Source organism: Sus scrofa, chromosome 1 (assembly GCF_054392235.1).
Source record: "Sus scrofa isolate SSC_HxYL_T2T_F1_AM1 chromosome 1, Sscrofa_HxYL_maternal_Yorkshire_Landrace_v2.0, whole genome shotgun sequence".
NCBI lineage: Eukaryota > Metazoa > Chordata > Mammalia > Artiodactyla > Suidae > Sus > Sus scrofa.
Window position 1 is genome coordinate 138,695,602 of NC_139383.1, and position 15,051 is coordinate 138,710,652.

A 15,051-nucleotide genomic window follows, 5' to 3' on the forward strand; every position below is an offset into this window, starting at 1 on the left:
CTCTTGTGGCTCAGCAGGTTAAGAACCCAGCTCATCTCCGTGAGGATGCAGGTTCAATCCCTGGCCTCACTCAGTGGGTTAAGGATCCAAAATGGCTGCAAGTTGTGGCATAGGTCGCAGATGCAGTGTGTGGTGGTGGCCCTGGTGTAGGCTGGCAGCTGTAGCTCTAATTCAGCCCTGAAGCCCAGGAACTTCTATATGCTGCAGGTGCAACCTTAGAAAAGAAAAGAAAAGAAAAAGAAATGGGCAGATGATCTAGATGGAGTCATGGAGAAATTCCATCCAGTTGCTGGCAGTGATGGGCAGAATACTGTTCACATGATTTTTCCCACCTGCAGAGTCTCCTCTAGAGGAAGGATCCTCCTCAACTCAGAGCAGCCATGATTGGCACCAGACCACATCCTTGTAAGAGGAGTAGGGGTGGAACCCAGGAGAGAGAAAGCCAGAGGGTCTCTTGGGACAGAGTGGACTACAGCTGAGGGGAAGTGGGACAAGAAGCTCCCCCAGCAGAACCTCTCAGGAGCCGTAGTCACGGGGAAGGAAACTGCCAGTCTTCCTGTCCCAAGACTGGCCCTGGGGAGTTTCCGTCATGGCTCAGCAGTAACAAACCCGATTAGTATCCATGAAGATGTGGGTTCGGTCCCTGGTCTCAATCAGTGGGCTGAGGATCCGGCATTGCCATGAGCAATGGTGTAGGTCACAGACGGGGCTTGGATCCTGTATTGCTGTGGCCGTGTCGTAGACCAGCAGCGGTGGCTCCAATTTGACCCCTACCCTAGGAACTTCCATTTGCTGCAGGTGCGGCCCTAAAAAAAACCCCCCACCCCACCAAAAAAAAGACTGGCCCTGGAAAGTGCAGAGCACAGGATCCTTCTCCGTGGAAGGCTGTCTGGAATCCTGTGATTTCATTATCACTGTCCTTAGTCTTATTCTGTTCTTGCCTGACAAAGTCTTAAAAAAGAAATAAGCTCCCAGAGTTCCCTGGTGGTTCAGTATGTTAAGGATCCCAGCCTTGTCACTGCTGTGGCACAGGTTCCACCTCCAGCTTGGGAATTTCTGCATGCCATGGGCATGCCCCCTCCCCCCATCCCCACCCAAAAAAAAAGAAAGAAATAAATAAGCTGCACCTTTTTCAAATTCTCATTTCATGAAGTCTTTGTTCACAAGGGAAATGCTAAGAAGAGCAGCTATTGGCTTGTTTTATTTTGGCAGATGATTTACTTCCCTAACAAATTAATTTTTTCTCAAATCCCAAGCATTCAGCAGACAAGTACAGAAAAGAAGCATTCAGGACAGATTTTGAATGGCAAGGTTCATTATCTCAAAATTTAAAACTTGCTGAAAATAATTCAGGCAAGTGTTAATTGAATTTAGAATACATAGAAAATAATCGCCCATAATTATATGTCATTTGCTATGTGTCTAAACTTGTAAATTAGCTCTAAATTCTCACAAAAACACTATGACATAGATGCTACTCTTATCCTCAACATAGAGAGGAGAAAGCAACACATGGAGAGTTTCATTGTCTGGCCAGAGTCCTGCTAATGACCACTGTACTGACAGGAGGGTATTTGGACTGAGAGTCACTGCCTCCTGCCCTCTATCTAACATTTAAGGCTGTCCTTAAAATAGCCAGCCAACAATGATGATAAAGATGATAGTGATTATATATCCCAAATTATAGATGAATCATTTCATACATACCCTCTTTTCAGGGCTACTAAGACAGATGATACTATGGCCATTTACAGATGAGAAAACTGAGAGCAAAGAATAAAATGACTTACCCAAGAAGAGGCAAAGACCGGTCTAGAATTTAGGTTCCTTCCTGCCTTTTGTCTGCCTTCCCCTGCACCTCACGAAGCACCAGCAAAGAAGAGTTTGTCCTTCTGGCCACCCTGTGGCTATGTGTACCTGAGGCTCACATGTCAGGGACATACCTCCTAGAAATTAATAGTGTACTTAAGAGTAAACAGCCTTGGAGTTCCCGTCGTGGCTCAATGGTTAACGAATCCGACTGGGAACCATGAGGTTTCGGGTTCAATCCCTGGCCTTGCTCAGTGGGTTAAGGATCCGGCGTTGCCGTGAGCTATGGTGTAGGTCACAGACTCGGCTTGGATCCCGAATTGCTGTGGTTCTGGTGTAGGCCTGTGGCTACAGCTCTGATTAAACCCCTAGCCTGGGAACCTCCATATGCCGTGGGAGGGGCCCTCAAAAGGCAAAAAGACAATAAATAAATAAATAAATAAATAAAAAGATAAAGCAAAACCAAAAAGATGGACTCCTGTTTAAAAAAAAAAAAAAAGAATTAACAGCCTGAAGAAGTCGTATCCATGGGGCATAGCTGCTGTTTCATGCAGCACTAATGTAAGGAAGAGAGTCAGTGTGGGGCTCCCCAGTATGTGCACGTAATTACAGCATCCCCATGTGAACAGCAGCAGACTTAGCTCTAAATGCAGGGAAACTTCTTTTTACATAGCATACTAATTGGGAACTAAAATATAACACTTAGTAGGAAAGAGAATTGGTTGTCTGCTGTGGAGAACTTTCACCCCAGCAGAAACGAACCCGACTAGTATCCATGAGGACTAAGGTTTGATTCTTGGCCCTCTAACAGTGAATTGAGAGTAAGTCACACACAGGGGCCTCTTTCTTGGGGAGTTCTGGGGCTATGGCATGTTATTCTTTCATTCTAGGATGTTGCCCTCTGTGTGATAAAGATACAGAGCAGTGAGTCAAATGCATGGAATGGCAGTAGCCACCTAATAGTTAAAAGCTGGGATTGGCGTCAGAATTGTCAGGTTCGCATCCCAGCTCCATCACTCACCAGCTGTGTGACTTGGCAGGTTATAGTATGTGACCCCTCTGTGCCTCTGTTGGGGAGGAAGAAATTTCCCTCTATCCTTCTAGGTTCTTCTGGCTGGTCTAAGAATTAAGTTGACATGAGACAGATTAACAGGAGAAATTAAAGCACAAGTTTAATGACATGGATGCATGAGAGAGACCTAGGAAATCTGAGTAACTCAGCAGCATGGCTGAAGCCCTCACTTTAAAAACCGTCTTCAGTTAAAGACAAGAGAGGATGTTGGGGGGATGGTTTGGAAGCTCAAAAGGGAGGAAGGCTGTTGACATGGAGCTGGAAACAAATGTTTGGTAAACAAATGTTTGCTGGGCCAGGCAGAGACAATAGGACCCAGAGAGGAGTTTTAACAGACAGACTTGGCGAGGTTCCTCCCTGTCTATGCACCTCGGTCATACTCTCTTTATCTCTGGTGACAGCTCTTTCCTGGAACAGGTCCTCTATCTGCATTCCTTAGGCAGTTGAGAGGAGGTCAGAGATTCTCCCGAGTCTTTTGGGCCTTAAAAATAATCAGCCTAGGAGTTCCCACTGTGGCACCTTGGGTGAAGAACCTGATTGTAGTGGCTTGGTTTTGCTGCAGGGGCTTGGGTTTGATCCCCAGCCAGGCGCAGTGAGTTAAAGGATCTGGTATTCCTTTGATCAGAAAACACATCAGGTCAGCCCTGAGTGAGGGAGACGCTTCATAACCTGAATGGGAAGATCCTCGGCCTAACTGACACATGTCTGGGTATTTCACATGAAACGTGGAGGGCAAGGCATGGGTATGCTTTGTGTTAGTTCCTCCAGAAGAGGTTGGAAATCCATCTTGGGACAGCAGACCCATGCTTGGAAACATTTTGACCGACATTCATCAGCAGGGAGTACTTGACCCAAGACTGACTGTGTTATACCCAATAAATACCCCACTTTTCACCTTCTTTTCATAGAAAGTGAAAGTAAGACAGGATTAGAGTTCCCATTGTGGCTCAATGGAAACAAATCTGACTAGAATCCATGAGGATGCTCAGTGGGCTAAGGATCTGGTTTTGCCATGAGCTGTGGTATAGGTCGAAGACGCAGCTCGGATCTGGCGTTGCTGTGGCTCTGGCATAGGCCAGTGGCTACAGCTCTGATTCAACCCCTAGCCTGGGACCTCCATATGCCTCAGGGGTGACCCTAAAAAGCAAAAAAAAAAAAAAAAAGTGAGACAGGATTGCTCTAACAGTATTGCATTAGGGTGTTTTGGATTCTAGTAGGACTATTTAAGAAAACAAGTGGGTGGAGTTCCTGTCATGGCTCAGCCGTAACAAACCCGACTAGTATCCCTGAGGCCTGGCTCAGTGGGTTAAGGATCCAGCATTGCTGTGAGCTGTGGTGTAGGTTGCAGACATGGCTCAGATCCCAGATACCACGTTGCTGTGACTGTGGCCATCAGCTGTAGCTCTGATTTGACATCTAGCCTGGGAACTTCCATATGCCACGCATGTGGCCCTAAAAAGGAAAAATGGAAAGAAAAGAAAACAAGTGTGTGGTTCTAACCCCTGCAGTATGAGCTATGCCCCTGAAAGCTGACGTGTGCTCTGAGCTCCTTTGCCTACCTCCACCACACCCCCCACACACATGTGCTGTGCAAGGCTGTGCAAAGCCTAGGTTTGCACACACAACCCATCACCCCCTCTCGGGGTGCCTCTGGAGAGCTCCCTCCTCCCCGTCTCTCCACCTTCCTCTTGCCCCTCCCTCTCCTTTTCTCCCCCCTTCTCCTCCCCCCACCACCATGTGTCTGCAATTATCCATCCTGGCCCTGCACCCCTGTACGTGGTATGGTGATGTCACCACATCTGACTGTCTTGTTTCGTGGCTCACAGGTTTTGCCTCTGCTCTTGTGTCAGGAGGCACGGGAGTTATTGAAACCTCATCTCTTTGCAGAGAGGGAGTGGAGCATTCGTACATTTTGAATCCCTCTGTTAACTTCACACCAGAATCCAGGGGTTTTATGTTTCGGAAAAATTGATAGTGAGTGTGAGCTTGTGGCTTTGGAGAAAAGGTCAGCCTCTCGCAGGAGTACTTGATGGGGAATAGTTTCACATATGTGCAATTTCTTCAGCATCGCCAGATGCCTCGAGATATCTAATAAAAAGGATGGGACTGTGATAAGACATCAACTCATTACCTCCAAGAAATGTAGTTCACCACAGATGAGCTCAGAGCTCAGAACTCTGTTCCTGCCCCCATTCTAGAGACCTGGAGGTGGCATTTTTTTTTTTCTCTGTGAACTTACAAAGAATGCTTAGCGATCTCAGTGCACTTTATTCTCACAGATTTGCTGTCTAGGTGTTGGGCAGTGGGATTTATAGAGGTGGAGGGTGCAGGCGGGGCAGGAGAAAATCAGAAATGAGAAGCTTCTCATAAATTAACTGGACCCTTTATTTTGAATGTTAACGAGGTTTTTAACTTTATGAGTTGGCTTCCACTCAGCTGACATCAGTAATACCAGGCTGCAGTTTCCAGCCAGCCCCACATTAGCAGTGTGGCCTTGCAATGTCGTAATTGCCCTGTGCTTCAACTTTTCCAGCTGCAAAATTAGCATTAGCGTTCCTCCATGTTCCTGGGCTGCCCTGAAAATGTGGGAATGAATGTATGAGAAACTTGTCTGGAGGACCCTCAGCAAAAGTTCTCGTGAGATGTCAGTAAGGGCACCTCTCCCTAAGGGCTGCCTGCCCCTGCCGTGGGGCTGTGCTTTCCATGCCTGCACCATGACAGGAGGGGCAGCCCCCCCCCGTCCCCCCCCCCCCCCGCCTGCATTCCCAGCATACTTGCTTTCTGAGTAATCCCACCAGTTCCACTGAAAGAAAGAATTGAGCTTTCCCTGAGGGTTTTCAAGCTTTCGGCCCACGCAGATACCGAAGTTAGCCATTTACAGTGCAGTGGGGAGAAGAGGCACCCTACAGTTTCTGACGTAACCCAGACAGGCACTTGACAGGGATCCTCCCTGGGCTCTGTTGCCTGAGATGAGAGTAACAAAACGATTCCCGATGCTGCTCTAGAGTGACACAGTGTTAAAGCTAAAAGAATCTTGCCAGTCCCGGGCCAAAGTGTCTCTATTTACACACGAGGAAACTCAGCCCCAGAGTTGGGAAGCCCTCATCTAGGTTTCCAGGCAGGTTATTGGCGAAGGCTGAGCTGAACCAGAACCCAGGTCTGCTGACCCCCAGGCCACAATTTTCCTGCCACTTCACCCTGCTTCCCAGGCTGACACCAGGGTAGCCCACTGGAACCAGAGCAGAGGGACCAGGATGAGAAAAGGGAGTGGTTCAGGGAGGTGATGGATAAGAAAGGAGGCTTGGAGACTTTTGGCCAAAGCCCTCCCCAACCCCACCCCTTTGTCCACTCTTAGGGCACCGAAGCCCCTGAGGGACTTGGGGTTTTGCCCACAGGTACTTGCTCCCCCCCTCCCCGCCCCCAAGCCTAGAGCCACAGTGAGTGCTGGGCTGGATGCTGGGTCCCTCGGGCATTAATGACATTAGGGAGTGGGCAGGGGCTAGGCAGGGCTTCGGATACTCCAGCCAGATGGGGCAGTGACCTCAAAGGAAGCATGGGATTCCCTGGGAGGAGCAACATAAAGGAGAGGCAGGTGGGGCTAATGGGCTTGGAGTCACAGGGACCTGGGAGTAAGGCTCAGCTCTGAGTGACCCTGAGCAAATTACTTAATCTCTCAGATGTAAATGGTAATTTCTTTCTCATGAGATTAATATGAGGAGCAAATAAGCTAGAGTTGGTAAAATGCCCAAGTGTTCAATAAATGTTCACCAAGGTAAAATGAACAGTACAGGATCCAGTGGCAGGGAGCAGCGGGTGCCAGGCCACCCTCCCATACCTGCCCCAGGGACCAGCGTCTAGTCTCCTTAGCGCCGGTGGGGGTGCCGTCGGTCTCCTCCAAGCCCCCACTTGTCAGAAGATATCAGTAGCCAGGAGAGCAAGGAGCTCCGAGGTTAGAGCAGCCTGTGATGTGCTGATCTCACCTTTGATCCCTTTCTTGCAGATTCATGTGCTCCCAGCTGCCCAATCAGGTCCTGAAGAGCATCAGCATCATCGACAGCCCTGGCATCTTGTCTGGGGAGAAGCAGCGCATCAGCCGAGGTCAGTGCCCCTTTCCCGTCTCCCCCCTCACCCCCCACCCAGGGCTGGCTGAGGCTCTTTCTGATGCTGGAAGAGGATTTATGCCCCCATTGTATTCTGTCCATCCTCCAGGACACCCCGAGCATCCCTGGGCATCCCCAGGGACCAGAGCTGAAGGGGACTCGGGAAACAACCAGGAAGTCACAGCATCCAAGGTTTTGTAATTTCAACTGAGAAACTTTGTGGAGCCTTAGCCCTAATTTCTGAATTCCTTTAAACACTGTCATCTACTCTTTGTGCCCACTTCCCATAAATCTTCAGACTTGAAGAGGGAACCTATCACTTGCTGACCATTCACTTGGACACATGACAAGGGAATAAAGGAGGCAGGGAGTCACGGCAAGGGAGGGGACCCCCCCAGCCTCCCTTCTCCCTCCCTTGCCGTGCATATTCTACTCTGGGTTGCCTGCAGAAGCCTTCCACTGAGTGAGACTTTATTGGTATCTCCTTGGTGCCAGACCCTGTAGGGCATACAGGGAACGCAGAAAGGACAGGTGCAGTTTCTGCCTGGGAGGAACTTGCTGAGGAAGGCAAACATTAATTATCACACAGATAGATAGAAAGAGAGCTGGGATAATCAGTCTGCCATGGGGGCTGTTTATCAGGGTGGAAGGGGACCCAGCCTGGCCTTGGGGTGTTGGGAAAGGCTCTCCAGAGGAAGTGACGTTTGAGTCGGAATGTGGAGGATGAATAGGAATTGCCTAAGGGAAGCTCTAGGGTGGGGCAGTAGGGACTATGAGGCGTTCAGAGATCTACGAAGAATAGAAAAACTCTTGTAAAGAATATGGAGTTCCCGTCGTGGCGCAGTGGTTAACGAATCCGACTAGGAACCATGAGGTTGCGGGTTCGGTCCCTGCCCTTGCTCAGTGGGTTAACGATCCGGCGTTGCCGTGAGCTGTGGTGTAGGTTGCAGACGCGGCTCGGATCCCGCGTTGCTGTGGCTCTGGCGTAGGCTGGTGGCTACAGCTCCGATTCGACCCCTAGCCTGGGAACCTCCATATGCCGCGGGAGCGGCCCAAGAAATAGCAACAATAATAACAACAACAACAACAACAAAAAAGACAAAAGACAAAAAAAAAAAAAAAAAAAAAAAAAAAAGAATAGTGATGTCTAGGCTTCTTCAGCCTTCAGAACACAAGGCTGAGACAGTAAGCGTTTCCACGCCTGTGCTCTATAGTTAAACAGATGGGCCTGCTGTCTCCCCACCCTTCTGGAGAAGGGGCCATCGGGGGCAGACCGGAGGACACAGTTTACTTATGAGAGGAAATTCCTGACAGGGAGGGCATTAGGATGGATTCCTACAGTCCCAGAGGCAGGTCCAGTTCCCCTTGCCCTGGCCCTTGAAACAAAGGACAGTTCCTGAGGCTTTGCTGGGAGGGAGAAGGTGGAGCAGATTAATTGCTGCTGTCACTTCTCACTGATAACTCTTTACAACCCCTTGGCCAACAGCGGCCTGGGTCATGGCCAAGCGGTGAAGTCCCCCAGCACTCCTGAAGCAGAAGTACAGTTACGCAGGCCCTGGGATGCACCCACAAGGTGGAAACCAAGGGTCCTGTGACTGAGTAAAGAAAGGGCTTCCAGGGTCTAGAAGCCTTCCCTTCCCGTGGCATTTCATAAATTCTGATTTTGCAGTATTGCTGCCCTGCCTTGCCTTCCCTCATTCAATCAGGGGCTCAGTAGGCCATTAGGCCTCCCTGAGGCCTCCAAGAACATGGCACTTGTGGAAAAAGCCACAACTAACAATTAATGGTTTTCTCCAGCTCATTAGAGACTTCTTCCTCAGCATATACAAACATCATTTTACAAAGAAATTTGATGTTTTGCCCTCACAGCTGTCGCAGGCATCAGTCAATGCCAGTATATTCAGATTACTTTATTCCTTGTAACAGCAGCTGAGGTTTCATTAAAGGAATGAAACCTTGTTTATTTAATTTGTGGATATGTTGATGGTTAATAATTTTGCACTCTTTTATTTGGTAGCTTTACACCTCAGTGCTGATGGTTTTTTTTTTTTTTAATAGCCATTTATAACCATTAGTGTGGCCCCCTAAAAGTTGCACTGCAAATAAAATGCTTTGTTTTATAAGGAAAAGAAAGTAAACCCATGTTCCATGGCCCTTTTGAGCCACCCGTGTTTCACTGCCTCTGCGTATCTTACAGAAGCGTGCTGGAGATACACATGGTCCTGGTAATCTTTCTTTTGCCTTTAATTTTTAGGACCTTTAGATTTTAGCTTCAGCCTTATCCATTCCTTTTCATTGGTAGGCCTTTGGCCAGTGCCGATCATCCAGATTCTTCAGGGTTTCTCCCTGGCTTAGTGATTCTAAGTGTCTTTTAAACGTCACAGTAGTTAGATGGCGTAATGCTCTCAGGATGCTTTGAAGACAGTTCTTTTTAACTTTATAATATAGTTTTAGCTTCATAATAACTGACTCATATCCTAGTCTGACTTAACCATGGCTATGTCCTTACTCACATCCTATGCCCAGAAATAGCCCATATTGTTCCAGCCAAGCGGTTGGTCCCTGTCACCCTGACAGCAGCTGGGGAGGAAGGACCCAGACCTGCAAACCATGACAGCACCAGGCACTGCAGCCAGAGTCCTCAAGCTTGGGTACTGTAGCATGCTTGGGCACAGTTGGTGGCTGAAGTCATTCAGCTGACAGTTTCCACACATTAATCTCAAAGGATAGATACTGTTTTGAAGCTGCTTCTGTGTAAACTATTGCAAACAGTGCTGCATTCTCACACACGCTTCTGTCTGCTGCCATCCCTCCCACCCGTACATCCCAGCACCACCTTTGCCAGGCATCTGTGTCAAAGCTGGAGAGGCACAGACATAAACTCTGACCCTATAGAACATTTGAAACATTGCCATTGACTGTATTAGTGGGGTTTGTCCTCCCTATGGTGCTTTGTCTGTGAAAGAGGCAAGGTGGCCGCTGATGTGCCTCCTCCCTATCCCTTTATGCAGCTGATGGATAAACCCTCAACAGTCAGAGTCTCATCAGGCAGGACCCCCTTGGAGTTCTTGCTGTGGTTCAGCAGGTTAAGGGCCCGACATTGTCTCGGTGAGGATACAAGTTTGATCCCTGGCCTCGCGCCTTGGGTTAAGGATCTGGCATGGCGTGAGCGGTGGTGTGGGTCACAGATGCAGCTCAGATCTGGCATTGCTGTGGCTCTGGCATAGGCTGGCAGCTGCAGCTCCTATTTGACCCCAAGTCTAGGAACTTCCATATGACGTGGGTGCAGCCGTTTAAAAAAAAAAAAAAAAAAAAAAAAAACGTCCCCCCCCATCCCCTGCCATGTGTATCCATAGTAGCAGTAGGAGAATAGCCACTGAGTGTTGAGCCCTTGCTATGTGTCTGAGCTGTGCCTTTAGGATTTGCTAAGTTAAACCTGCGCAGTCACGCACAGACCAGAGCTCAGCCCTGGTCAAGGAACCCCCTCGCCGGCACTCCTCTGGGAAAGCAGATGGCCTAGTGAGTGTGTGTCTCTGGGAAACCATCCTGAAGCTGGAGTTGAGTCGCATGCTTCCCCTCACCTGTGGCTCCCCTCTTCCTTGTTCATTCTTCTCTCTCCTGTGTCGTAAGCTTCGTTCCTTTTTACTCTTTGGTCAATAGGGGGGCAGGGGTGATACCAAGGAGGACATGACATTTCAACGTCATGCTCTTCTCTTGGCCAAAGTCATAGGTGACAAGAGGAAATAGCTGACCTTTCTTTGTGAGGATTTGTATTTTGGGGTATCCAGTTTGAGGCAAAAAATGGCAAACCCACTCTTAAGTTAGAGGTGACCTTTACCAGTTAGAATTATCTTAGCACAGCCTTCTCAGCAGCAGAATCTTTTTCTTTCTTTCTTTCTTTGGCTGTGGCATGCAGCAGCCTGATGTGGGATCTCACCTCCGAGACCAGGGATTGAAATCAGGGTGCCACAGTGAAAGCACCAAGTCCTAACCACTAGAACACCAAGGAACTCCCCCCCTTCACTATCAGAATCTTAATACAGACCCTAGAAGTCAGGTCCCTGCTATGTGCTCAAGAGTAAAACCAGAATGCATAGTCAGCATCTGAGGGGATTAAATGTTACTTAAATTTCCTCTTTGGGAGCTCTATAAATGAAACCTACTAGAGTAGTTGATTTTGGAGCAATTTTAAGTAGACTACTCCATATGGAAACCCATTAGCCTTCTGATGTTCCTTAGTTTAATAATAGTTAACAGAAACTCTTTAGGAACAAAAGGGTGAACTAAAATACTAACCAGTAGCTTGCTTGGCTAACAGAAAATTCCCATCAAGGAGAGATAAGCATGTTCTTATGTATTTCTAAGAGTGCTTTTATTCTACTGAAGTAATAGCCACCTAAAATTCCTATACACTTTTCTTTTTTTTTTTTTTTTTTTTTGTCTTTTTGCCGTTTCTTGGGCCACTCCTGCGGCATATGGAGATTCACAGGCTAGGGGTCTAATCAGAGCTGCAGCCGCCGGCCCACGCCAGAGCCACAGCAATGCAGGATCCGAGCCGCGTCTGCAACCTACACCACAGCTCACAGCAACGCCAGATCATCAACCCACTGAGCAAGGGCAGGGACCGAACCCGCAACCTCATGGTTCCTAGTCCGATTCGTTAACCACTGCGCCACAATGGGAACTCCCTATACACTTTTCTTGATTCTTGTAGCTAATAAGAAAAAAAAATATTTAGGTACTTAAGATTTTCTACCCTGGCCTTGCTCAGTGGGTTAAGGATCTGGCGTTGCTGTGAGCTCTGGTGTGGGCTGCAGATGCAGCTCAGATCCTGCGTTGCTGTGCCCATGGCATAGGCCAGCAGCTACAGCTTCGATTAGACCCCTAGCCTGGGAACCTCCGTATGCTGTGGGTACGGCCCTAAAAAGCAAAAAAACAAAAACAAACAAACAAAAACCCAAAACCCACTGCTGTGCATTGGAGTTCCCGTCGCGGCACGGCAGAAACGAATCTGACTAGGCATGAGGTTGCAGGTTTGATCCCTGGCCTCAATCAGTGGGTTGAGGATCTGGTGTTGCCCTGAGCTGTAGTGTAGGTCGCAGATGTGGCTTGGGTCTGGCGTTGCTGTGGCTGTGGTGTAGGCCAGCAGTTGTAGCTCTGATTTGACCCCAAACCTGGGAACCTCCATATGCTGCAGGTGTGACCCTGAAAAGCAAATAAAATAAAATAAAAGATTTTCTAAGTTATTTTCTTGAAGTGGCTGGGTGAAGTCTGACTAGGTTCACCCTTGAAAGCATCCTTTGCCCTGATGATGGCATCCAGATTTTTGACTCTGTGATAAGAAAAGAGCATATATCCTTATTTTCATTCCTGATCCCTTCTTATTCTGACTCCTAAACTCTTTGCTTCCTAAAATACTGTTTATGTCGTGCTGAACCTAAACATCACCTGGGATTTATTTCTAGACTCAGCACAAACACAAGTGTGTTGCCAACCACAGACCCAAACCTCTGGGTTATGTCTCCAACCATAATGTCCCTGTCTAACGAGAAGACTGTGAAAAATTCGAATGTGGCAACTGGTGTATTTGTCTTATCTGTTCAGCACATAAGCCCTTAGAAAGTCCTTTTTTAGCAGCAAGTATTTATTCCTGTGGTTTCCTGAGATCATGCGCTTTTGAGTAGCTTTCAACAGACTTGACTTTGATAACAAAAGCAGTATAATTTTTCCCTTTTAAAAATTTCAATAACTTTGGGGAAAAAACTCTTGATCTGAATTTTCCAGCAGATCTACCAGCAGGTTGGAGCTAGGTTCTAGGATCAGCAGCTTGTCAAATCAAAGTTCGAGGGCATCCTTCTCTGATGGTTAAGCCCTTCTCATCATATATCAGAATCATTGTGAAGTGAATAGAACTGAAAAGACAGTGAAAAATGGAAGGGCAGAAAATGTCCTGAAGCAATAAGTAATGATAATGCATGAAAAGAATAGATCTAACCAGGCTTCAAATAGCATAACAGGTAATAACATTAGCTTCAAAGTCATTGATTAGTGCCTTAACATTCCATACAGACATCCTTATGTCCTGATTTTGGCAACATTGAGGAAAACCCTCAAGAATGAAAAAAGCATTTGAGTACTGACAGATACCTGTGAACAGATAGTTTCAAGGATCTGCCAGCACAGCAGAGGTGCCCAAACATAAAATAACAAAAGAATAGACAGAACAGGAAACAGAGCATGGAGCTCCAATGGGTAATTACTAAAGGTGCCGAGAAACTAGCAATGTAGAAAACAAACTGTAATCAGGGAAGTGCAAACACACCTACTTGACACATTTTTTGAACTTGACAGACAAAAGACCGGATTTTGAAGGCTGCCCAAGACAGGAGAGGAACATTTAGAGATGGCCAGATAAGAATGACTTCCCCTCTCAGGCTTGGGGAACAAGGAGGACTAGAGCAGAAAACATACATGTACACAGGAGTGAGAAGGCTCGGAGCAAGATGGCAGCCAGGCCCAACAGCAGCAAAGACCCTTCGAAGAAGCTCCTGTAAAGGCCAGCAGCTCCCAGGGTGGGGCAGTGATGGCAGCTGCAGCCTGTCCTTCAGGTGTCCCAAGGCTGAACTTCACTAAGAGTTCTGAGGAACTCTAATGCCTGCTGAGTACCCCTGGAAGAAATTCAGGCCTTACTCAGGTAGTATTATAAATAAGAGTAGAAATAATGATTAAATAAAAGGAGCTGTGAGGAAGCACTGTCCCCTCCTGCATTCTGTTCACCACACACTATAGACACAGCTCAGGACTGCCCAGCTTCTCAGCAGCAACTCAGACTTGTGGCCTCCTGAGCTTGCAGGGCATGGGACCCTTATTACAGGTGCTTCTCCTGTCCCCACCCTCTCCTCCTGTGGTTGGTACAGTTCTTTTATTTATTTTTTCCAGTTTTATTGGGATCTAATTGACACACAGCACTACATAAGCTTAGGGTGTACCATGTAATGATTTAACTTACATCCATCACAGAAGGTTTAGTAAAGATCCATCATCTCATATAGATACAACATTAAAGAAATTGAAAAAAAATTTTCCATGTGATGAGAGTGATTAACGTGCATTTATAACTTAACAACAGTGTTAATTCTATCATGTTGTACAGTACATCCCTAGTAGTCATTTGTTTATTTTATTGGAGTACAGTTGACTTAGAATGTTGTGTTAGCTTCAGGTGTACAGCACAGTGAATCAGTGATACATATATCCATTCTTTTTCAGATTCTTTTCCCATATAGGCTAACACAGAGTATTGAGTAGATTTCCCTGTGTCATACAGTAGGTCCTTGTTACTTACTGATTTTGTATATAGTACACAAATATATAGTATACTATACATATATAAACATATATACTATATACAAATATATAGTATACTATATATATGCACACATATATATACATACATATTATATACATATAGTATAGATTTTTGTATAGTACGTATATACCAATCCCAACATCCCAATTTATCTCTCCCTGCAGTGTTTCCCCTTTGGTAACCATAAGTGTGTCTTCAAAATCTTTGAGACTGTTTCTGTTTTGTATCATTTTTATTAGATTCCACATATTAGTGATCTTACGTGATATTTGTCTTTCTCTGTCTGACTTACTTAGTATGATGTCTCTAGGTCCACCCATGTTTCTGCAAATGGCATTATTCTATTCTTTTTTTATGGCTGAGTAGTATTCCATGGTATATATATAGCACATTTTTATCCAGTCCTCCGTTGATAGACATTTAGGTTGCTTCCATGTCTTGGCTATTGTAAATAGTGCTACAGTGAATACTGGGGTGCAAAAATCTTTTCGAGTTATGGTTTTCTCCAGATATATGCCCAGGAGGGGATTTATTGGATCATATGGTCATGTTCTATATTGAGTTTTTTAAATGATTCCCATACTGTTCTTCATAGTGACTGAACCAATATGCATTCCCACCAACAGTGTTGGAGGGTTCCCTTTTCTCCATGCCCTCTCCAGCATTTGTTATTTGTAGACTTTTGATGTGGCCGTTCTGAC

The 15,051-nt window shown here is 46.6% G+C and overlaps 1 protein-coding gene across 4 annotated transcripts in view; it reads left to right on the forward strand.

Moving 5' to 3' along the window:
• Positions 1-15,051, forward strand: part of EHD4 (EH domain containing 4) — an 84,407-nt gene that overhangs the window by 22,774 nt on the left and 46,582 nt on the right. For all 4 annotated transcript variants that reach the window (XR_014814296.1, XR_014814295.1, XR_014814294.1 and 1 more), the window contains exon 3: positions 6,882-6,979. Coding sequence is in view for 1 of the 4 variants with exons in the window: in XM_021097351.2 (XP_020953010.1) it covers positions 6,882-6,979 (98 nt within the window). In the remaining 3 variants the exon portion in view is untranslated. The remainder of the gene's footprint in view (positions 1-6,881; positions 6,980-15,051) is intronic.